The sequence below is a fragment of the Balaenoptera ricei genome, chromosome 13 (assembly GCF_028023285.1).
Source record: "Balaenoptera ricei isolate mBalRic1 chromosome 13, mBalRic1.hap2, whole genome shotgun sequence".
Classification (NCBI taxonomy): Eukaryota; Metazoa; Chordata; class Mammalia; order Artiodactyla; family Balaenopteridae; genus Balaenoptera; species Balaenoptera ricei.
In genome coordinates, this window is record NC_082651.1 from 83,054,945 (window position 1) to 83,080,921 (window position 25,977).

Genomic DNA, 25,977 nt, shown 5'->3' on the forward strand with positions numbered 1-25,977 from the left:
GCAGCATAGTATTGGAACAGTGCAACAGTGGAAATGTGTACTTGGCAAGTGGGTAGCTTGGAAAGATGGGTGCCGACTTACGGAGTAGTGAGGAAAGTCTTCAGAGGGGAAGGGAGGCTTGCAAATAAGCAGCCTTGAGAGATGAGCAGAAAATTTAAAGAGAAATAGATTGGGAAAGGGAGATCTCAGAAAGGCACGTGCCAAGGTACAGAGATCTAAGAGAACATGGTACATTGGGTTAACTGAGCAGCTTGATGTTTATGCTGATGTGGGGTGAGAGGTGAGGACAGAGGGGGGAGCTGGATATGAAAGCTCCTAAGTGAGCTGTGATGGCGTGGATTTAGATCTTAGTCTATAAATGATTATCAGCCTTTGCAAGATTTTAAGCAGAAGACTGCATGATGTCTGGGGCAGTGTAGAAGATGGAGCAGAGGAGGAAGAATCAGAGTCATGTTACAGCTAGTCATTGGGCAAAGGGATGATGGAGAACAGTTGTGGGGAAGTGCAGAATTTCTGCTTTGTGTAGCTTCATATAATTTTCAGGAAATTAGATTACATATAGATTTCCCCCAGAATTTAATGTGTTGAAGGGGATGGTGGTAGGTGATTTGCAGCCAATATATGAACTTTCTGAAGAGAATGGTATTATTCAGTCTGTCATAAACAAGGTATTAAGTAACTTTCCCTATATAGTCTGAAAGGTAAATAGATTTTGGCTTATTTTCTGTTAAAATATATGTAGGCAGCATATAAAAGTTAAGTGGAGATGTGCTACTGATGAGACACACAGCTGCAAACAAGGTCTATTTTCTAAAGTAGTACATACGGTAATCCACGGCAGAGGCAGAAGAATGAAATATTTAAACTTTTTTGCGACTAGTATCCTGCCAAGAAAATCTCAGACAACAGTTATTATCTAAAGGGAACTGGGGGGCTTCTCTGGTGGCGCAGTGGTTAAGAATCCTCCTGCCAATGCAGGGGACATGGGTTCGAGCCCTGGTCTGGGAAGATCCCATGTGCTGCGGAGCAACTAAGCCCGTGCACCCCAACTACTGAGCCTGCATTCTAGATCCCACAGGCCACAACTACTGAGCCCGCATGCCACAACTACTGAAGCCCAAGCACCTAGAGCCCATGCTCCGCAACAAGAGAAGCCACCACAATGAGAAGCCTGCGCACTGCAACAACGAGTAGCCCTGCTCACCGCAGCTAGAGAAAGCCCGCACAGCAATGGAGATCCAACGCAGCCAAAATATAAATAAATAGATAAACAAATTAATTAATTTTTAAAAAAGTGTCCTTTAAATATGGGTTTCATATTCTACATATCTTAGTCGTGGCATATTGTTTACTTTTGTGCATATTTACTATTATACCTTAGGCCTGCTAGTCTTTGGATTTAGTGTATATTGTTCTACCTTCCCAGGAAATATATTAGTATGCCAACTTATTTTTGTACCTTCAGCATATCATAATTTATAGTCACAGATCTGATGCTTCCTGTGTATGTGAGTGCACTCATTTGTATTTGTATACATAGCCAGACCCTTAACACCAAATGTTCTGTTTCATGTTCATTTGGGGAATATTCTCTTAATATTTTGGGGGATGGGGGTTAGTCAGCTAATTTGCTAACATTCGAGAGCCGTGAGCTCTCAGCATTATCTTAACCTTTTAGTATTTTAGTCCAGCAAAAATTTCTGACTCTGATCAGGGAATTAACTCTAACATCTTACCAGAATGATCCAGAAGCATCAAAAGAGGGAGTTCCTGCAAAGGGCACACAGAGATGTTCAAAAGGAAAGTTAATACTAACTGAATAGTGTGACTGCATAGTAGAAATGAGGGAGTTAGGACAGAAACGAAGGGCCACAAACGACCTTGAAACAACCCCTTGAAACAACCCCTTGAAACAACCCCTTGAAACAACCGTAGGTTCCTTTCTGCAAGGCTCAGTAGTGGTGACTGTAATGCAACTTAGTTTGTATTTACAAAGATATTTTCTACAGCTCTTGTCACTAAGTTAAAATTCTGTTTCATTCTTTTGAAAATTCAATTTCTTATTTCCATATTTTCTACTTTGACACAGAAATCCCCTGCAAAGAAGCTGAGCCATGCAATTAGTAAATCCTTGGGGTGTGTACCCACCAGAGAACCTCCGCACCCTGTTTTTCCTGAACAACCAGAGAAACCACTTGACCTTGCAAATATAGTGTAAGTATACGATAGATGTGGATTATACTGAAATGGAAACCTTGCTGAATTCTTTTGGGTCAAAACCGAATATCACCTAACATGAACATTTCACCTTCTGGTTTTTACTTTACTTTTGGGGATCTTAAGACTTCAAGCTTTCAGCTCTTTAAATCACCATAAATACCTGCATGGAAACTTAGCTCCTGAGCCCTGAAGCCTAAGTTATGTAGCGGTCCCCTTCAGAAAATTAATACGTTAAGAGTAATTAGTGTGCTGGGTCTAACAAGGTTGTCTTTTGTTATTTGTGTTCTTCCCTTAAATCAGCAGTAGAGATCTTTTCTTCTTTACAACAGTTAATGACCATAGAGATTTTAAAAGTTAGTTTAGACCACATGGAAATGAAAATCAACCTAATTTGCTCTTTTTGTATTGAGAGAAAACTAGGAACCACAAGACTGTACTCTATAAATAAAACTAGTGTTTTATTTTTATTTTCAGTTAAATATTCTTGCTAAAGAAAAGAAAGCTGGAGGGCAACAAAAAAGCTAGAGAAATGAAGAGGAAAAGTAAGGAGGAGGAGAAACAATGAAGGATAAGATTCAGCCTTTGAACTGATTTCTTCCCTCTGAATTAAATAATGATATTAAGTGTACTCTGCTAGATAAAGTTGGTAGGTTTTTGATTATTAGTCTTACTCAGGTATTTAGAAGTTTTTCTGTTGCAGTAGACATCCGTTTTCTTTTACCTAGCTCAAATTACATAGTTTGATTAAATGAGCTCTTAGAGTTCTTGATCTTTTCTTTCTCTTCGTTCAGTAATTTTCAAAACTTTTATATTTATTAAAATAATACACACATATAGATTAAAAGTTCAGTAATACAGAAAAAATACAACAATACGTATAACGAAACGCAGCACATCCTCCCCAGTTTCACTGTGCTTTGTTTGGGTTTTTAGATCTCCTAATGGATACCTCCATATCGCTAAATAATATGTCCAGAGCACCATTTCTTGGCTTATCCGTTTTGGACATTATTGAATTCCTTCTGTGGTGTAAGGGACCAACCTCATTTATAACTCTACGTATCAACCCATCTCATCTTTTCATAATTATGTCACCATTTTAAAAATTAGTTACCTTTGTACTCTTGAATGTAATTTTTAAACTTCTATTTCTTGTAACTTCTTTTGACTTCTACTATGTAAACAAAGGAAGTTTTAACCTTCTATCTGCTTCTCCCTTCTCCCTTTGCCTCCTGACTTCTGTCATCTGTGCCATTACTTTTATTATCAAAGCTGATAATATTTCTCTTCTCTCCTATGATCATAACTAAGTCTTCTGAGATTTATTAAGGGCTCAATCTAAAAGTTGAAAACCAAATAACAGCATTTTCAGTTAATTCCATTCATTACAAAGTCAAGCAGTGTGCTGTCATTCTGTGTACCCTTTGTTTAGTTCCAGTGTCACAATCCCTGTGCAGTTGTTCTCGTCAGAGTTCAGTGGGATCTTCTTTCTTATATACCACAGGTAGCTCAAAAGTGTGCCTGTTGACTTTATAACTGGACTGACTTTCTTGTACTGTTTTTGTGGTGGTTTTTCCTTCAGTTTCCCGTTGATTTCTTCTTCCTGGGGAAAATATATGCTTTTCTCCCACTGTGTTCCATAGTAGATTTTACTTATTTGTGTGTAATCCATTTTTTGGTTAAATTTGTTAACCTTTTCCCTTTTTGGTTAGTGTTTTTCATTTGAATTAAAAACAAAAAACAAAACGCTTGCCTGCTCCAACATTGTAGTGATATTTCTCTCCCTTTTTAAGCTTTGAAGATGTCCTTTTTACATATGTCTTTAATTCATCTGGAACAAATTTTTGTGTGTGGTGTGATGTGGAATATCCAGTTTTCTCTCTCTCTGCATTTGAATAATAACTTGTCTCAATGCCATTTTTTGGATAATCCATCATTTCCCCACTTAACTACAATGCCACCATTGTCATAAATGAAGTTTGCAAATACGCACACTCTGGTTTCTGGGCTCTTTATTCTGTTCCTTTGGTCAAAATGTCTATCACTATGCCAATATCATACTATCTTAATTACTGTAAGGGATTAAGTCATCTTTTTTAGGAGTGTCTTGTCTATTCTTTGCCCTTTGCTCTTTCATATAAATTTGAGAATCAGCTTATTGAGTCCCTCATAAAATTTTGTTGGAGTTTTGATCAGAGATTTATTGAATCTAAAGATCAAATTGGGAAGAACAGACATCTTTATAATATTAAGTCTTCCATTCCATGAATGCGTTATGTCTTTCCATTTATTTAAATATCCTTTTGTGCCATTTAGTAAAGCTTTATAATTTTTCCTCAGAAAGGTCTTGTACATGTTAGATTAATTCTTGTGTACTTTGCATTTGTTGCTGCTGTTGCAAATGATGCCTTTTTTCTCTGCAGTTATTTTGAGATATAATTTACGTGGAATAAAATGCTCCCACTTTAAGTGTACAGTTCAGTGATTTTTGGCAAATGTGTACAGTCATGTAAATGGTATCTTTTTTGAACTATGTTTCTTAACAGTTTGTTGCTGGTGTATGGACATGCACGTTGCTTTTGTATTTTAATCCACTATGTAGTCATCTTGTGTAACTTGTTCATAATTCTAGCAATTTGTACTCACATTCTTTTGGATTTTCTATAAATCATTATATCACCTGCAAATAATGATTGCCTTTTGTCTTCCCTCCCATTCTTTATGCTTTTAAATATACTCATTTTTTTTTCTTTTGCTTTTATTATGCCGGCTAGAGCCTCCAGTGCAATATTGCATGCAATGGTTTGATAGGCATTCTTGCATTATTACTGATACCAAAGAGAACACTTTCAGCATTCATTTTAGCATGTCTTTTGATGTTGGTTTTTTGTAGAAACTGTTTATCAGATAAAAGAGGTTCCCTTTTATTCCTAGTTTGCTAGTGCTTTCTTTTTGTCATGAATGATGTCAAATTTTATCAGAGACTTTCTGCATTGAGATGATAGCCTGAGTTTCTTTATTCTCTTAATATAGTGAATTACATTAATTGTTTTTTAAACAACCCTACATTCCTGGAATAAACATAAGTTGACCCTCCCTTTAATACACTGCTAGATTTCACTTGCTAATATTTTGTTTAGCTTTTTTCTATGTTTATGAGTTAAATTGTCCTGTAGTTTCCCTTGATTTTTTTGTTTTGTTTTTAGGACAAAGTTTGCCCAGTTTGCTATCTTCAAAAAGTTGAGGAGAATTCTCTTTTTATGTTTTTTGGGGAGAGCTTGTTTAAGATTGGAATTATTTGCTCCTCGTATTTTTGGTAAAACTCACCAGTGAAGCCATCTGTGCCTTAAGCCTTCTTTGTGGGGAGATTTTTAACTATTAATTCCATTAATAGTTTAAAAAAAAGTCTTTTAAAAAAAGTATAAGACTATTTTCATTTTGTATTTCTTTTTGAGTCACTTTGGAACATTTTATAGATGTAGGAGTTTGTCAGTTCCATCTAATTTTCAAAGTTATTGGCACAAAGTTTATAATATTTATCTATAGTATCTGTGCTAACATCTTTTTCATTCCTGCTCTCACATATTTACAGTTTTTTCCTTTTTTTTTCTTTCCTTGAAAAATCTTGCCATAGGCTTGTCCAGTCTGTTAGGCTTTCAGAGGACCAACTTTTGGTTTTGATGATTCTTTTATTGTATGTACTGTATTTTAAAAATTTCATTTATTTCCATCCTTTATTATTTCTTTTGTTAAAGCTTCTTTGGGTTTATTTTGCTACTCTTTTTCTAACTTATTTAAAGATATGGTTAGCTTACTGATTTCAGGTTTTTTCCCCCACATTTAAGCATTTAAGGCTATAAATTTCTCTAAGCACTACCTGAGTAATGTCCAAGTTTTGTTATGTAATTTTTTTATTGTTTAATTCTAAATATTTTCTAAGTTCTGTTATTTCTTCTTTGAGAAGTATACTTTCTTAATTTCCAAACATATGAGGGTTTTCTAGTTACCTTTTTGTTATTAATTTCTAATTTAATTTCATTTTGGTCTGGAAAATGTTCTGTATTATTCAGTTCTTTCAAATTTGTTGAGACATGCTTATTATCTACTATATGATCAAGTTTTTATTATGTTCCAAGTAAACTTGAAAACGTTGGGTTGCTTGTTGGGTACAGAGTTTATAGTAAATGAATGTATGTCAATTAAGTCAAATTTGTTAACCATGTTACTCAAATCTTCTACAGCCTTACTTACTTGTTTAAAATTATACATATTTCACTAGGAAGTTAAAAATTTATTCTTATGTAGTGACTTTCTTTATTCCTAATAATTCTATTTGTTCTGTAGTATATTTTATCTGCTAGTAACATCTTTTAAGATTTTTTGCTAGATATGTACCCGGTATAACTTTTCCCATCCTTTTTCTTTCAGTTTTTCTGTGTCCTTAGGTTTTCAGTATGTTTCTTATAAATTGTAAGCTGGATTTTAAGGGTGACATCCCACTCTAGTCACCCTTTCCCCCACGGGTAACCATTCTAATGTGCTTATTGTATATCCTTTGATTACAATAAGGAACAATCCTGTTCTTGAAAACTAGGTATTGTTTTCTATGTCCTTTTTTTAAAGTTTACACAAGTGGTATGTGAACTGTGTTTTGCCTATCCATTCTCCCTGGGATGGACATCTGGGTTGCCTTCAGATCTCTGCCTCCACATATAATGCTGCAGTAAATGCCTCAGATGTTTCCCAAATGGAACTGGGTAAGAATTTCTTTATACCTAGAATACAGTTGTTAGGTGAAGGATTATGTACATCTTGACCAGAAGAAGTGTGTTGGGGAATCCAGTAGTTCAGTGTAGACTTTCAGTTAATCTCTCCATTCTAATTCATACCACACCTCTCCCTGGTGTGCCTGAGTTTGAAGACTTTCTGGTCAGTTTCACTCGCAGGTAACCTCTAGTTTCTTACCAGCCCAGAAAAAAAGTAGTCACCTGGCTGTGTGCTGCTGGGGAGTGCGGTGGAGGAGGTGGATGTGTTCTGCGTCACAGGCAGACTTTCAACTAATCCCGCTCTTTCTAATGCAGCCCCTCACTTCTCTTTCAGAGGCACCAGGCGTCTGTAATTGCTGAGCATTCATGGTCATCTGTGTTTCCACTTCCCTTGTCTCAGGATGAACTTGACCTCAGATTTCTTCTTCTCTGTATATTAAAAAAGCCCTCCCCATTTCTAGTTTCTGTTAGTAAGGAATTCAGTGTAGGATTGAGAGCTAAGAATTGAAACCTGATTTTTTCTATATTGACTATTATCATTTTATTGTATTTACCTCAGATCTTTTTTAAAAAAAATAAATAAAACTTAGTAGATAATGTTGTGGTTTCCTAAGTCCTTCCTAATCCCATTACCGTTTCTCTCTCCCAAAGAGTAGCCACTAACATTTATTTGGTATCTGTCACTCTGTACATGTTTTTATACTTTTGCTAGATGTATATGCATCTTAAAATCACATATTTTAAAACTTTATATAAATGGTCATGCTCTGCATAGTCTTCTGTAAGCTTATTACTTTATAAATATTGGGTGGGCCAAAAGGTTCATTTGGTTTTTTCCATAAGATGGCTCTAGTAGCACTTAGTTGTCTTTAACTTCATTTGAAACAATTTTGTTAGATTGTATGTGACAGCTGTCATATCAGTGTGCATTTAAAAAAAGACTTATCAAAATCGGTGCATTTTTGTGTAGCCATTTTAATATTGAAGATGGAAGAAAAAAAGCAACATTTTTGGCATATTATGCTTTATTATTTCAAGAAAGGTAAAAACACAACTGAAACTTACAAAAAGATCTGTGCAAGTGTACGGAGAAGGTGCTGTGACTGATCAAACATGTCAAAAGTGGTTTGCGAAGTGTTGTGCTGGAGATTTCTCGCTGGACGATGCTCCACGGTCGGGTAGACCAGTTGAAGTTGAAGTTTCTGGCTCTACCATCTTAACACGAGGCCTCATTGGTCACTGCAGCTGGGGAAGAGAGTGTGTGGGGACCTCACATCAATTCTTCTGTGCTTTGGTGACACGTGTCGTTTCCTTCACAACTGTACTAACTTCAAGTATAGATCATCTTCCGGGTACCTAGGAAGGAGAGGAGAACCAGATATTGGTCAGCTCTAGTAATGTATGCCATAAGTGTATTCAACTTTACTAGATATTCCAGACTAGGTATAACCTAGAACTCAAATTTTATAGTTCAGGTAATTTATTAATCTAAATTATTCCCAAGCCATGTAGATAGTCAGTAGACCACTCAGAAAATGTAGTGATAGCTTCCCTTTTGTATTCTGATGAAATTTTGAGTAATTAATCCTATTTGGATTGACTAGACAACTTTTAAAGTCGCATTCAACTTTGAGGTTCTATGTTTAACAGATTTTTTTTAATGTATATATTCACATACCAGTGGTTCCCAAACCTGGCTGATACCAGGGTCACTAAGCTTTTAAAAGTATAGAATACTAGATTACTTCTGTTTTAGGTCAACTGAATCATTATTCTGGGGGTGGCCTGGAATCTACCTTTTGAAAAGGTTTCCTTGTGAATCTGATCAGATTATGGAACCACTTCATTAGAACATAAATGGTTTTAGCTATATGAACAACAAGCTAAGAATTCACTATTAATTATCCAAAAATGCATATAGAGTACAACTGAAATATAAATATGTGAACAACAATTCTTAATGCTTGCTGAAATTTAAATTTTCCATTCATTCAGCAAATATTTATTAAGGATCTTCCAGGTATTATGCAAGGTGCAAACAGTATTCACACAGTACTTTGCTTACTTGCAAATAGGTTTGAGTGACAGTGAAGAAGCCAATTTTATAAAGTACAGTGTTTTCGGCTGGCTTCCTTAGGAAAAAGTTACAAGTATAGATGAGAAAATTGTGAGGAGTGGGCCACTGTGCATTTCTTAATCATGATCAGGAAAAAGAAAAAGATTGCTGTTTTGCACTTAGAGATGAAGGTAGCTCCTACATTTGAATGCTTAAAGTCAGCAAAATATTTCATTTAAATAGGATCATGATTGTTTTAATCATTGTTTCACTATATTAATTTAGAAGGGTCCTTTTTTGGACAAAGAATAGACAACATTCTTGTACTTCAGGAGTCTTTACACATTGCAGGTATTATTTTCAGACACTTAAAGTTGCTTTTATTTGTTTTACTAAAAATCAGTAATCCTGATTTGGTTGAATGCCATCTACGAAGGAGGCTGAGAGTTGGGAATAGGGGCTGGATGACCAATGTACTTGAACTACGCCACTAATTAAACACTTTTCAACTAGGCTCACCCTTAATAGTTATTTCTTACATAGCATGCTTATTTGCTCACAAATTTTCAAAAAAAAAGGGAGCATGCTGGAATGTATATATCTTTGACCATTTCAAGCTTGATCTTTCTCAGAGTAGAGAATAAAGTTTCTTACTGAAGTTTTAGTTTAATGGGCAAACTTGTTAATTTTTTTCTTTATGTTTCTGGCTTCCATTTTGTATTTAAAATTAATTTTCTCCCTTCAATATTATAAAAATACCTCTGTCAATAAATTTCTTATTTCTGTATTTTTTCCTTTTTTGTTGTTGTTGTTGTCAGATATGAGCTAGGAATTTAAGTTTGTTTTTTTCAAAACGGAGAGCCATTTGTCCCACCTCTATTATTTTCCTGTTTACTGTGTTGCAGTTTTAATTTTGCCTTCCTTTTGACAATTGATACTCACTTTGAAAACTCTGAGAAATAATATAGATCACATATTTGTCCTATATATATAAAGTAATTGTCTAATAAGATGTCTTTACCTTATAGTCTGTCTTTATCTTACTGGTAGGTTAAGAAAGGGTTTTGTGAAGAATAACATTTACAGTGAAGCCTAAAACATAAGTAGGGATTAGGTACATGGAGGGCAGCGGGAGGAGTATTCCCAGCAGAGGAGGAGCAGGAAAACAGAGAGCAAGAGGAAGGCTGCAGAGGTAGGCAAAGGCCACCTGAGATTTGGGACATTATCCCAAATTGAAGGGGTTTGGATAGGAGAGGGACATGTTGAATTTTGCATGTTAAGAAATCACCTCCTGTTGTGTGGAAATAGGGAGTGGGACAAGGATGAAAAAGCCGAGGCCAGCTAGGTTTTTTCTTTTTCATGTACCAGGTGAGAGATGATGGTGGTTTGGACTATCGTGGTGGTAATGGAGATGGAGAAAAGTTTGTAAACATTTTATTTTATTATTATTTTTTAACATCTTTATTGGAGTATAATTGCTTTAAAATGGTGTGTCAGTTTCTGCTTTATAACAAAGTGAATCAGTTATACATATACATATGTCCCCATATCTCTTCCCTCTTGCATCTCCCTCCCTCCCATCCTCCCTATCCAACCCCTCTAGGTGGTCACAGAGCACCGAGCTGATCTCCCTGTGCTATGCGGCTACTTCCCACTAGCTATCTATTTTACATTTGGTAGTGTGTGTATGTCCATGCCACTCTCTCACTTTGTCCCAGCTTACCCTTCCCCCTCCCCGTATCCTCAAGTCCATTCTCTAGTAGGTCTGCGTCTTTATTCCTGTCTTGCCCCTAGGTTCTTCATGACATTTTCTTTTTCTTTTTTTTAGATTCCATATATATGTGTTAGCATATGGTATTTGTTTTTCTCTTTTTGACTTACTTCACTTTGTATGACAGACTCTAGGTCCATCCACCTCACTACATATAACTCAATTTCATTTCTTTTTATGGCTGAGTAATATTCCATTGTATATATGTGCCACATCTTCTTTATCCATTCATCTGTTGATGGACACTTAGGTTGCCTCCATGTCCTGGCTATTGTAAATAGAGCTGCAATGAACATTTTGGTACCTGACTCTTTTTGAATTATGGTTTTCTCAGAGTATATGCCCGGTAGTGGGATTGCTGGGTCGTATGGTAGTTCTATTTTTAGTTTTTTAAGGAACCTTCATACTGTTCTCCATAGTGGCTGTATCAATTTACATTCCCACCAACAGTGCAAGAGGGTTCCCTTTTCTCCACACCCTCTCCAGCATTTATTGTTTGTAGATTTTTTGATGATGACCATTCTGACCAGTGTGAGATCATATCTCATTGTAGTTTTGATTTGCATTTCTCTAATGATTAATGATGTTGAGCATTCTTTCATGTGTTTGTTGGCAAACTGTATATCTTCTTTGGAGAAATGTCTGTTTAGGTCTTCTGCCCATTTTTGGATTGGGTTGTTGGTTTTTTTGATATTGAGCTGCATGAGCTGCTTCTAAATTTTGGAGATTAATCCTTTGTCAGTTGCTTCATTTGCAAATATTTTCTCCCATTCTGAGGGTTGTCTTTTTGTCTTGTGTATGGTTTCCTTTGCTGTGCAAAAGCTTTTAAGTTTCATTAGGTCCCATTTTTTTATTTTTGTTTTTATTTCCATTTCTCTAGGAGTTGGGTCAAAAAGGATCTAGCTGTGATTTATGTCACAGAGTGTTCTGCCTATGTTTTCCTCTAACAGTTTTATAGTGTCTGGCCTTACATATATGTCTTTAATCCATTTTGAGTTTATTTTTGTGTATGGTGTTAGGGAGTGTTCTAATTTCATTCTTTTACATGTAGCTGTCCAGTTTTCCCAGCACCACTTATTGAAGAGGCTGTCTTTTCTCTACTGCATATTCTTGCCTCCTTTATCAAAGATAAGGTGACCATATGTGCGTGGGTTTACCTCTGGGCTTTCTATCCTGTTCCATTGATCTCTATTTCTGTTTTTGTGCCAGTATCATACTGTCTTGATTACTGTAGCTTTGTAGTATAGTCTGAAGTCAGGGAGCCTGATTCCTCCAGCTCCGTTTTTATTTCTCAAGATTGCTTTGGCTATTCGGTGTCTTTTGTGTTTCCATACAACTTGTGAAATTTTTTGTTCTAGTTCTGTGAAAAATCCCAGTGGTAATTTGATAGGGATTGCATTGAATCTGTAGATTGCTTTGGGTAGTAGAGTCATTTTCACAATGTTGATTCTTCCAATCCAAGAACATGGTATATCTCTCCCATCTATTTGTATCATCTTTAATTTCTTTCATCAGTGTCTTATAATTTTCTGCATACAGGTCTTTTGTCTCCTTAGGTAGGTTTACTCCTAGACATTACATTCTTTTTGTTGCAATGGTAAATGGGAGTGTTTTCTTAATTTCACTTTCAGATTTTTCATCATTAGTGTATAGGCATGCAAGAGATTTCTGTGCATTAATTTTGTATCCTGCTACTTTACCAAATTCATTGATTAGCTCTAGTAGTTTTCTGGTAGCATCTTTAGGATTCTCTATGTATAGTGTCATGTCATGTGCAAACAGTGACAGCTTTACTTCTTCTTTTCCGATTTGGATTCCTTTTATTTCTTTTTCTTCTCTGATTGCTGTGGCTAAAACTGACAAAATTATGTTGAATAGTAGTGGTGAGAGTGGGCAACCTTGTCTTATTCCTGATCTTAGTGGAAATGGTTTCAGTTTTTCACCATTGAGGACGATGTTGGCTGTGGGTTTGTCATATATGGCCTTTATTATGTTGAGGAAAGTTCCCTCTATGCCTACTTTCTGGAGGGTTTTTATCATAAATGGGTGTTGAATTTTGTCAAAAGCTTTCTCTGCATCTATTGAGATGATCATATGGTTTTTCTCCTTCAATTTGTTAATATGGTGTATCACATTGATTGATTTGTGTATCTTGAAGAATCCTTGCATTCCTGTGATAAACCCCACTTGATCATGGTGTATGATCCTTTTAATGTGCTGTTGGATTCTGTTTGCTAGTATTTTGTTCAGGATTTTTGAATCTATCACTGATATTGGCCTGTAGTTTTCTTTTTTGTGACATCTTTGTCTGGTTTTGGTATCAGGGTGATGGTGGCCTCGTAGAATGAGTTTGGGAGTGTTCCTCCCTCTGCTATATTTTGGAAGAGTTTGAGATGGATAGGTGTTAGCTCTTCTTTAAATGTTTGATAGAATTCGCCTGTGAAACCATCTCCTCCTGGGCTTTTGTTTGTTGGAAGATTTTTAATCAGTTTCAATTTCAGTGCTTGTGATTGGTCTCTTCATATTTTCTATTTCTTCCTGGTTCAGTCTTGGAAGGTTGTACATTTCTAAGAATTTGTCCATTTCTTCCAGGTTGTCCATGTTATTGGCATAGAGTTGCTTATAGTAGTCTCTTATGATGCTTTGTATTTCTGCAGTGTCAGTTATTACTTCTCCTTTTTCATTTCTAATTCTATTGATTTGAGTCTTCTCCCTTTTTGTCTTGATGAGTCTGGCTAATGGTTTATCAATTTTGTTTATCTTCTCAAAGAACCAGCTTTTAGTTTTACTGATCTTTGCTATTGTTTCCTTCATTTCTTTTTCATTTATTTCTGATTTGATCTTTATTATTTCTTTCCTTCTGCTAACTTCAGGTTTTTTTGGTTTTTCTTTCTCTAATTGCTTTAGGTGTAAGGTTAGGTTGTTTATTTGAGATATTTCTTGTTTTTTAAGGTAGGATTGTTTTGCTATAAACTTCCCTTTAGAACTGCTTTTGCTGCATCCCATAGGTTTTGGGTCGTCGTGTTTTCATTGTCATTTGTTTCTAGGTATTTTTTGATTTCCTCTTTGATTTCTTCAGTGATCTCTTTGTTATTTAGTAGTGTATTCTTTAGCCTCCATGTGTTTGTATTTTTTACAGTTTTTTTCCTGTAATTGATATCTAGTCTCATAGCATTGTGGTCGGAAAAGGTACTTGATATGATTTCAGTTTTCTTAAATTTACCAAGGCTTGATTTGTGACCCAAGATATGATCTGTCCTGGAGAATGTTCCGTGTGCACTTGAGAAGAATGTGTGTTCTGTTGTTTTTGGATGGAATGTCCTGTAAATATCAGTTAAGTCCATCTTGTTTAATGTATCATTTAAAGTTTGTGTTTCCTTATTTATTTTCATTTTGGATGATCTGTCCATTGGTGAAAGTGGGGTGTTAAAGTCCCCTACTATGATTGTGTTACTGTCAATTTCCCCTTTTATGGCTGTTATATTTGCCTTATGTATTGAGGTGCTCCTATGTTGGGTGCACAAATATTTACAATTGTTATGTCTTCTTCTTGGATTGATCCCTTGATCATTATGTAGTGTCCTTCTTTGTCTCTTGTAATAGTCTTTGTTTTAAAGTCTATTTTGTCTGATATGAGAATTGCTACTCCAGCTTTCTTTTGATTTCCATTTGCATGGAATATCTTTTTCCATCCCCTCACTTTCAGTCTGTATGTGTCCATAGGTCTGAAGTGGGTCTCTTGTAGACAGCATATATACAGGTCTTGTTTTTGTATCCATTCAGCCAGTCTGTCTTTTGGTGGGAGCATTTAATCCATTTACATTTAAGGTAATTATCGATATGTATGTTCCTATTACCATTTCTTAATTGTTTTTAGTTTGTTATTGTAGGTGTTTTCCTTCTCTTGTGTTTCCTGCCTAGAGAAGTTCCTTTAGCATTTGTTGTAAAGCTGGTGGTGCTGAATTCTCTTAGCTTTTGCTTGTCTGTAAAGGTTTTAGTTTCTCTGTCAAATCTGAATGAGATCCTTGCTGGGTAGAGTAATCTTGGTTGTAGGTTTTTCCCTTTCATCACTTTAAATATGTCCTGCCACTGCCTTCTGGCTTGGAGAGTTTCTGGTGAAAGGTCAGCTGTTAACCTTATGGGGATTCCCTTGTGTGTTATTTGTTGCTTTTCGCTTGCTGCTTTTAATATTTTTTCTGTGTATTTAATTTTTGATAGTTTGATTAATATGTGTCTTGGCATGTTTCTCCTTGGATTTATCCTGTATCGGACTCTCTGCGCTTCCTGGACTTGATTGACTATTTTCTTTCCCATATTAAGGAAGTTTTCAACTATAATCTCTTCAAATATTTTCTCAGTCCCTTTCTTTTTGTCTTCTTCTTCTGGGACCCCTGTAATTCGAATGTTGGTGCGTTTAATGTTGTCCCAGAGGTCTCTGAGACTGTTCTCAATTCTTTTCATTCTTTTTCTTTATTCTGCTCTGCAGTAGTTATTTCCACTATTTTATCTTCCAGGTCACTTATCCGTTTTTCTGCCTCAGTTATTCTGCTATTGATTGCTTCTAGATAATTTTTAGTTTCATTTATTGTGTTGTTCATCCCTGTTTGTTTGCTCTTTAGTTCTTCTCGGTCCTTGTTAAATGTTTCTTGTAGTTTCTCTATTCTATTTCCAAGATTTTGGATCATCTTTACTGTCATTATTCTGAATTCTTTTTCAGGTAGACTTCCTGTTTCCTCTTCATTTGTTAGGTCTGGTGGGTTTTTGCCTTGCTCATTCATCTGCTGTGTGTTTCTCTGTCTTCTCATTTTCCTTAACTTACTGTGTTTGGGGTCTCCTTTTTGCAGGCTGCAGGTTCGTAGTTCCTGTTGTTTTTGGTGTCTGTTCCCAGTGGCTAAGGTTGGTTCAGTGGGTTGTGTAGGCTTCCTGGTGGAGGGGACTAGTGCCTGTGTTCTGGTGGATGAGGCTGGATCTTGTCTTTCTGGTGGGCAGGTCCACGTCTGGTGGTGTGTTTTGGGGTGTCTGTGGCCTCATTATGATTTTAGGCAGCCTCTCTGCTAATGGATGGGGTTGTGTTCCTGTCTTGCTAGTTGTTTGGCATAGGGTGTCCAGCACTGTAGCTTGCTGGTCGTTGAGTGGAGCTGGGTCTTGGCGTTGAGATGGAGATCTCTGGGAGATTTTTGCTGTTTGATATTACATGGAGCTGGGAGGTCTCTTGTAGACCAGTGTCCTGAACTTGGCTCTCCCACCTCAGAGGCACAGCCGTGATGCCTGGCTGACACACCAAGACCCTGTCATCCACACGTCAAAGACTGAACTTGATGAGATTCAACCAGTGCCAGCAGAAGACAGATGATGGCTGAGGCCAAGGTGTCACCCTCTTACCTCATGTCCAAGACCACCACTTTTTTAGCTGCACCCTCAAAGAAACGTACAGCAGGGAAGTTAAGACCCAGGTGTCCACTTGCAAGAGTCAACAGAAGCTCTACAGCGGCTAGATTGTGGACCACAAACCGTGGGTCCGAAGGCAACACAGGAAATGTTCACACACTCATGTAAAAGGGTCTCCCGCACTCTTGTCCAGTCTAATACCCTTTCCTTTTCCTAATCTTGTGTTTACAAAATCGTTTGGCAAGGCTTTCAGTAGAGTGCAAATACTCCTAAGAGATTAGACTCCCCCAAAACAAAACAAAAACTGATTGCAGACCACTGACACCTGCACTTCAGGAACAGCAATGTCAGCGGAACACGGAAGATACAGAGCTTTTTAGCAGAGAGACAAAAAAAAAAAAAAATCTACTAGTTCCATGAAAATCAACCAAGCAAAAGGTTAAGAAACAGACAGCTATTGAAACTGGTGCTTTGGTAACAAGGGTGACTTCTAAAGTAACTCTCCTAACAACACAGCCCTTTCCCCTTCTTCACTCAGCGTACGCGCGAGAGTGGCCAACATATTTTAAAAATCTTAGGTTTTACCATTAAATGCCTAGAAGTAAAATTAAGACTCCGGTGGAAATTTGGCACAGGAATTGAGATTAAGTATATTTTAATGCTAATTGCTTACATTTCATTGTTGGCATAGGGTAGAGATACTCAGATGCTCACAAATTTGAGATTCAAGTGTTGATATTTATTGAACACCCACAGTGTTCTGAGCCCTTTGTTAACCTCTTCCGTGTATGTTATTTCATTTAACCCTCACAGCAACCTTTGTAGTATACATAGCATTAACCTGTTACATATCAGGGAACAGGATCGGGGAGGTTGCTTGACCTGCCCAAGATCACACAGCTACAAAGTGCTGGAGTTGGGACCGGAGTCTGGGACTCCTCACTCCATGCCAAACCTTCTTTCCTGGTTTCCTAACATGCTGACCCAGTAAGAAATTGTTATTGTAGAAACTTATGGTAATCAAACCGTTGTTGAACCCTGTGGTTAGGTTTAGAATCAAGGGCAAACATCGAATAGCTGTAACTGGGTTGGTTGAAAAATATAAGGGAGGCAGTGTGATGTGACAGAAGAAAAACTAGATTAAAAATCAAGAGACAACAGTTTACTTTTCTGTAAAATGGTGGTAATAAAACTCATCTTAATTATCTCAGGATATTGTTTAAGGATAATGTATCTGAAAGTGCTTCTAAGAGGTTAGGATGTTATAAATACTGTATTCTAAACTTTTAAAGTCTTTTCCTCAGAATAAAGTAAAGCATGTCATAAAAATGTACACTCTGCAAAGGCTGGGACTGTCTTGTTTGTACTTCACTGAGTTCTCAGTGCCTAAAATAGTGCCTGGGACATGGTAGGCATTTAAAATGTATTGAATTAATGAATGACACTAAACATGATTTATATAAACAGACATCTACCCCATCCCCCTTCTTCTGTTTGTTTTTCTTTCAGTAAATAATATAGGTCACATACCTACAGTACCTAAGGCTTCCACTAGATGTCAGGCATATTTCCTCGATTGGGCCATTGTATTTCTTTTCTGGTGAGCTGAGAATATTACGTAAACAACGTTTTTCAAATAAACCTCAAAAAAAAAAAACCAGTTTACTTATCATCAACACTGTAGCAAGTTTCCTTCTAAGTCTTTGAGAGAAATTAGTTGTTTCTTTTGGTCAGAACATTTTTGTGAAACTTCTGACCGTTGAAGAGTCTGATAAACTTTCTGCTAGCCTAATTCAAGCAGTTTGCTGGTGCTTAGGATCTAATTATCTAAGCACATAATTCTTTTTTTTTTTTCTTAAATTTATTTTATTTTATTTTATTTTATTTTGGGCTGTGTTGGGTCTTCATTGCTGTGCGCGGGCTTTCTCTAGTTGTGGCGAGCCGGGGCTACTCTTCGTTGCGGTGCACAGGCTTCTCATTGCGGTGGCTTCTCTTGTGGAGCATGGGCTCTAGGCACGTGCGCTCAGTAGTTATGGCTCACGGGCTCTAGAGCGCAGGCTCAGTAGTTGTGGCGCACGGGCTTCGTTGCTCTGCGACATTTGGGATCTCCCTGGACCAGGGCTTGAACCCGTGTTCTCTGCATTGGCAGGCGGATTATTAACCACTGTGCCACCAGGGAGGCCCTAACCACATAATTCTTATATCAGATTTCTTTAATTAGCAATTCATCACCATTACATTTCAGTTAATGGTTTATATATTTATTTCTGATGTCGGCTCAGTATATTTGTTCCTCTGAATTCCAGCAAGGAGGAGCATGACTGGTGTCCCCCTCGATGCACCACCTGTGACTGATCTGTTCTCTTAAACAGCGGTTACTGCAGCCCACAGGCTAAATCCAACCTGTCACCTGTTTTTGTCAGGCCCATGACCTGAGAATGATTTTTTTATATTTTTGAATGGTTGAAGAGAAATAAACAGGAGAATAATATTTTGTGAAAGTTATATGAAATTCAGATTTCAGTGTCCATAAATGAACGTTTATTGGGACACAGCCATGCTAATTCCTTTACGTACTGTCTATGGCTGCTTTTGGGCTACAGTGGCAAAATTGAGTCTTTGTAACTGAAATCGTATGACCCTCAAAGCCTAAAATATTTATTATCTGGCTCTTCACAGAAAAGTTTGCCAATCCCTAGTCTTAAAAAAGAGTTGATTAAAACTGCAAATTTAGGGCACTTTGTGCTTCTTGGTATTCATTTTTCTGAATGCTCATCATATTCTTTGGTTTGATGGTCCAGGTTTTTTTTTTTTTTCCCCACCCAAGCGTAAAGGTTAATTTGGTAACTTCTTCTGTTAAAACATTTGGATAAAATTTGTTACTTAGAAACCAGACTACCTTCTTCCTGTTTCTCACAGCATGTGCCTAATAAATGTGTAGAATGTTTGAACAGCTAAACTAACCAGTTTCCTCCACACCTTGTATCAAAACAGAATTAACCTAGACAATTAAAAAACTGTTAAATTATAATTAACAGTTAATTAACATTAACTTTAATATGGCTCTTAATTGTCCTATTTTAACTACTCTTCTGTTTAATACTGACTTAGACTATACATATGCACTACCTTGATTTAATCAACCCATATCTGTCCTCTTTGTTGTTTTTCTATACCAAGACATAGTTTATTCTTTTTGTTTTTTGAACTTTAGACAACTATGCTTTAAACATCTGGTGCTTTCAGTGTTTGTGAACTTTTTAGCATAATGCAAAAATTCTGCCAGTTTTGTTCTTATTCATGATGACTTTAAGTAGATCAGTAGGAATTCACCAGACCAGGAGTAATCTAAGACCATTTGTAACCCTATGAGAAAACAGGTCTAACTTCTTGTTTATGTGGTTTAGTTATTTAAGCACATATTTCTGACCCTTCTTTTAAAATGATGGATGAATTTGGAATTTGAAATGACTTTTGTGACAAGGGTGCTTCTGGCTAATTGTCCTGTGCCAAACCAAATGCCTTATTGTTTGCAACTTTCTTTATGAGCCAAATTTGTTTTTTTTCAATGAGAGTTATTAACTGCTTTTACTATATTCCAAAATAAATTGTTGTAGAATTTATGATATTGATAAGTTGATCTGGACTGAAATCACTGTCTTCCACAAGTATTTACTGAATGTGAATTGTGAGTGGGGCTCTGTGGGTGCTGGAGGAGAGTCTTGTTTGAGGAAACCAGCAAGATGATACTTTTCTCTTAGATTCCTAGGTGAATCTGATGTTCTAGTCACTTGAAAGGAGTATCAGATTCATTCTGGTCTCCTGAGGCTGAACCTATTTGGAAGGTTATAATTTTGAGCTATTTCCAACAGGCAAGTCATACTTTGGCTCTTAGATCATAGCTCATCTGGTATTAATTCTGTCTTGCGTTTTGCCGTAATGATTTTGAAAAACCTAGGCATGGTGACACAGTCTGCTCACTAGTGGGCCATCAGATATCTAACATTTCAGGTTTATCTAATTTGACCTTTTGAGAAAAGAAAAGCTGCTTTTTATTCTATTTAGATAACCTAGAATGTGAAGGCTCTTATGGTTCTCAGGTCACAGCTTATCTGACACTAATTCTGTCTTGCATTTTGCTGGGATGATTTTGAAAACCTAGCAGCTGAAGAACACAAGATTCTCTTAGAGCCTTGAGCTTCACTCAGTTCTGGTTTGGGTGTTGTCTGTTTGGCTCCATTTCAGGCTGAAGGTCCCAGATAATCATTCTCTTCTGGGCTTTGGGTAGCTGGCCCGGGAAGTGTATCTCTCCCAAGAAGAAGGAGGGAGCACAGAGAGCACTGGTACCAAGGGTCACGCATCATGTGAGATAGTCCTAGGAATAGGATAAGACTTTTGCCTGAACTTCTGTGTGTGTGTGTGTGTTGGGGATGGGAGAACTTGCATATACTCAGAAACCCACACATGTGAGTATATATGTGTGGTTCCTGTGTGTGTGTGTGATAGAGAGGGATGGTCATGTGAACAGCAAATGTGGTGATTGATTGTGATGCAGTAAGGAGAAATAGCATTATTTAAAACAACCATACTCAAGGTTTAATCCTAGGAGGATAATTATAAGTGGTTGTGACTTTGATCTGCTCAGTTTCACCCACCCCTTGGGATTTTTCTCACTCTGTTTAGCACTGTACTGCCGTAAAACAGCCTGCTTTTAAACTGTAAATCTAGCATTGCCCAAACACCATCCCTTGGTTTTCTTTCTTTCTTTTTAATTGTGGTAAAATACACATAACATAAAATTTACCATCTTAACTATTTTCAAGTGCACAGTTCAGTAGTGTTAAGTATATTTACATTGTTGTGAAACAGATCTCCAGAACTTTTTCAACTTGCAAATCGAAAACAATATATCCATTAAGCATCAACTCCTCTTTACCAAGATCCTCTGGTAACCACCATTCTACTTCCTCTTTCTATGAATTTGAGTACCTAAGATACCTCATATAAGTAGAATCATATATTATTTGTCTTTATGTGACTGTCTTATTTCACATAGTATAATGTCCTCATGGTTCATCCATGTTCTAACATGTGTCAGGATTTCCTTCCTTTTTAAGGCTGAATAATATTCCATTGTATGTATATACCACATTTTGTTTGTCCATTCCTTTGCCAACAGACATTTGGGTTTCCACCTTTTGGCTATTCTGAATAATGCTATGAAGATGGGTGTACAAATATGTCTTTGAGACCCTGCTTTTAATTCTTTGGGTTATATTCCCAGAGGTTGGACTGCTAGATGATATGGTAGTTCTATTTTTAGTTTTTGAGGAACCTCCATACTGTTTTCCATAGTGGTTGCACCATTTTACAATCCCATGAACAAAGTATAAGGGTTCCAGTTTCTCCACATCCTTACCAACACTTGTAATGTTCTGTTTTGTTTTGCTTTGTTTTTAAGTTACCCTAATGGGTATGAGGTAATAGAACATTGTGGTTTTGATTTGTCTTTTTTTTTAAAACAGTTTTATTGAGGTATAATTTACACGTCATAAAATTCACCCACTGTTACAGTTAAATGAGTTATAGTAAATGTATGTAGTTTTGCACCCATCACCACCATCCAGTTTTAGAACTTTTTCATCATCCAAAAAAGTTCTCTTGTACCCATTTGTAGTCAATCCCAGCTCCCACCTATAGCCCCTGATATACATCCTGTTTCTGTAGTTTTGCCTTTTCTAGACATTTTATATGAACAGAATGATATGTAGTTTTTTGTTTCTGGCTTCTTTCACTTAACATAATATTTTTGAGGCTTATCCATGTTGTAGCAAGTATCAGTAGTTTATGCCTTTTCAATGCTGAAAATATCCCATTATATGAATACCACATTTTGTTTATCCCTTCACCTGTTGATGGACACTTGGCTCATTTACAGTTTTTGACTATTATGAATAATCCTGCTATGAACATCTTTGTCTTTGTGTGGACATATGTTTTCACATGTCTCTTGGGTAGATACCTAGGAGGAGAATTGCTGGGTCGTGCAGGGTAAGAGTATATTTAACATTTTAAGAAACTGCTGAACTGTTTTTTGAAAGTGACTGTACCTGTTACAGTCCCACCAGCAATACATGAGAGCTCCAGTTTCTCCACATTCTCACCAGTGCACTGGGTATATTGTCAATCTTTTGTATTTATAGCCATCCTAGCTAGTGAGTAGTGGTACCTTATTGTAGTTTTAATTTGCATTTCCCCGATGACTAATGATGTTGAGCACCTTTTCATGTACTAATAAACCATTCATATATCTTCTTTCTATAATTGTCTATTTATATCTTTCACCATTTTAGGGTAGTTTTAGATTTAGAGAAATGTAGCTAAGATAGGACAGAGAGTTCCCGTATACCCTGCACTCAGTTCCTCTGTTGTTAACATTATACAAATGAACCAATATTGATATTGTTATTAACTGAACTCCATGCTTTATTGAGATTTCATTAGTTTGTTTCCTAATGTCCTTTTTCTTTTCCAGTTTCCTGTCCAGGGTACCGTTATGTTTATTCGTCACGTCTCCTTAGGCTCCTCTGGCCTGTGACAATTTCTCTCACCCATTTTATACCTGGTTGGTTTGTCGTCTGCTTACTGAGTTTTAAGAGTTCTTTATATATTCTGGACACAAGTTCTCTGTCAGATAGATATATGATCTACAGATAATTTTTTCCAGTCTGTGTCTTATCTTTTCATTTTCTTAATGATCTTTTGAAGAGAAGAGCTCTTAATTTTGAGGAAGGCCACTTTATCAATTTTTTTCTTTTATGAATTGTGCTTTTCATGTCATATCTAAGAAACTTTTGCCTAACCCAGGGTCACAGTGATTTTCTCCTGTGTTTTCATCTAGAAGTTTTATAGTTTTAACCTTACGTTTCAATCTGTAATCCATTTTTGTGTTAATTTTGAACTAATTTTTGTGTATGGTTTAAGGTAAGGGTCTAAGTCTCTTTTTTTGCATGTGGACTTAATTATCATGTAATTCATGTGGCTCATTTCCTTACTTCATTCAGATCTCTCCTTAAATGTTAGCTTCTCAGAGAGCCTCATCTTAACTGTCTTACCTAAAATAGCACCATCGTCAGTATCCCATTGCCTTGTTTTAATTTCTTCGTGGCACTGATACATGACATTACTTTATACGTTTCTGTATTTCTTTATAATCTGTACTCCACTAGATTGTAAGCCCTTTGAAGACAAAAACTTTATTTTGTTTCCTGCTGTATCTCCAGGGTATAGAATGGACCTGGCAAATAGTAGACCTTAAATAAATATTTGTGGAATGAATAAATGCATGTGTATATGCTCACGACTTACTAATAGCAGTGATCTTCATGAAGTATTCAGGCTATACAAGAAATTGTATCAGTATGTGAGGATGAGGCAGGTCTTTTTTTTTTTTTTTTTTTTTTTTTAAATTTTATTTATTTAATTTATTTATTTTGGGATATGTTGGGTCTTCGTGGCTGCATGTGGGCTTTCTCTAATTGGGCGAGCGGGGGGCTACTCTTCGTTGCGGTGCGTGGACTTCTCATTGCAGTGGCTTCTCTTGCTGCGGAGCACGGGCTCTAGGCACGCAGGCTTCAGTAGTTGTGGCACGTGGGCTCAGTAGTTGTGGCTCGCGGGCTCTAGAGTGCAGGCTCAGTAGTTGTGGCGCACGGGCTTAGTTGCTCTGCGGCATGTGGGATCTTCCCGGACCAGGGTTCGAACCTGTGTCCCTTGCATTGGCAGGGGGATTCTTAACCACTGTGCCACCAGGGAAGCCCCGAGGCAGGTCTTTTTCTTGTGTTTTTAAAGAGCTAGAGCTAATAATATCAACATTTTGGGGTTGGAAGCCATGATCCTGCAATTCATTATGATTACTAAAAAATCCTTGAAAAATAATCATTAATATTGGAGAAATCTGCTTTTCTTTGAGCTTTATTTCTCCCCTAGCTAAACCTAGGGTATACTTGTAACATAATTTCTTGCAGATATTGAGCCTCAGAAGTTTATTTCATTGAGTTAAATTTCTTAATAGAATGTATATGCTGTGATCTGGTTGCAATTCAAGGTAATATGAATATTTCTTAGCACCTTTACAGGTCTTGCCCACTTTTGACTACTGCCTAAGTTTAACACCTACTAAGTTAGCCTTTTTCATTCTTGTTAAACCTCAACTCTGTGTACAGGGTTGACAAATCAATCTTCTTGAATCACTGCCTTTGTCATATTACTTCCCTATTTAAAAATCTACAAAGCTCCACTGACTGTAGAATTAAGGAGGCACTCCTCAAGCTGGAATTCAAGGCCCTGTGTAATCAGGACCCACCTTACTTTTTTAATCTTATCTTCTACTGCTAAATTATGCAGGACAAAGCCTCACTTTGGCCAGACCTGCCTCCTTCCTACCCTTTAAAAAATTTTATCTCTTCCCATACCTCTGAGCTGGCTCATGATGTCCTAGCCCAAATACCCCCTTTTCCTGAATGCCCTTCTTGTCTCTTCCAGACTTTCCATGCTTTATATGTCCATGAGCCGAGCTTAGATTCTGCTGCATTCATGAAACCTTTGAACCCTAGAGGCAGCTAACTCATATGAATCTTTTCTTTCCTTACCTAGATTCTTTTAGCTCTTGTTTTATTAGTCATTTGGGCACCCAATAAAGTGTTCTCTCCTTCTTTAAGGATTTCTTGAGTATGTTTTGGACCTGGATTTCTTGAAGACTGTAAGCACCTCCTTTGCACCATCAACTTCTTAAGGTCTGGGCTTGCATATCCTTAGTAACTGGCACACTCCAGTGTTGGTGGAACTAAACTCTACTGATTTGTTGTGCTTCTGGAGTATGGAGCCCAGTTGTAAATTCTAGTTAAATCAGGTTAAATTTGTCAAGTTTCTTGTCCTTCTCTTCAAGGTCACACTGTAGGACTTTACTACTTGTTTATTTGATATGACTTTGATATGCCCTTACTGAAGCTTTGGAAGGCAATTAAAGAAAGGTTACTCAGATTGTAAAAATCTGTTATTTTTTATTAGATTTTGGAGAGAGGTTCTTATTTTACTACTTGAAATAATTCTAGAGATCAAGATAAGGTTAAAGTAAGGCATCTTTTCCTTTCGTAAAAGGACCTTTCTCTTTTGTCTCACTTATTTTTTCCCTATTGGGTAATTTAATGGGATCATTTTAAGAGTAAAATTGGATACATGGACTCCAAGCATGAATTTAAGAAAATATTCTGTTAATTCATATTGAATAATCTTCCTCGTTGGTTTCTCGCTTTTTTAGTAGAATTCTTTTTGGAATTTAAGTGACTTCTTTATTCTCCTTAGCCATTTCTTCCAAGCTGTCACCACCTCATGTTTAATTCTGTATAAGCCCAGCTGTTATTTTTCACTCATTTCCTGTGTCCAGTTTATTACAAGAAAAACATTCTTGTTAAGAGCTTCTCCATAGAGTTTCTTGAGATGAATATTTAACATCTTCAGTTCGAGAAATTGATTAAACTGCCATTTATGTTATCTGTCTGAGCTCAGCCTTTAAATCTAGACCTGGTATAATATGTAGGGATAAAAATCTTGCTGACAGATTGGATGTGGAGTTTGAGAGGAAGGGAGATGTCACTTTGACCTGAACAATTGGAAAGATAGAGATGGGGATACCTATAGGTGAACAAGTTTGTCTAGAATGAGAACTCCATTTGGACATGTTGAGGTTTTTTTGATACCCAAATAGAGATGTCAAATAG

At 36.8% G+C, this 25,977-nt stretch overlaps 1 protein-coding gene across 25 annotated transcripts in view; it reads left to right on the plus strand.

Moving 5' to 3' along the window:
- The window catches only part of DTNB (dystrobrevin beta), a 253,014-nt gene that overhangs the window by 123,220 nt on the left and 103,817 nt on the right, over positions 1-25,977 (plus strand). For 23 of the 25 annotated variants that reach the window (XM_059893466.1, XM_059893468.1, XM_059893470.1 and 20 more), the window contains exon 9: positions 2,090-2,214. In XM_059893466.1, coding sequence (XP_059749449.1) covers positions 2,090-2,214 — 125 coding nt within the window. Of the gene's footprint in view, positions 1-2,089; positions 2,215-6,843; positions 6,978-7,320; positions 7,492-25,977 lie in introns of those variants that run through there. The other 2 variants (XM_059893472.1, XM_059893473.1) reach the window with 2 other exon arrangements.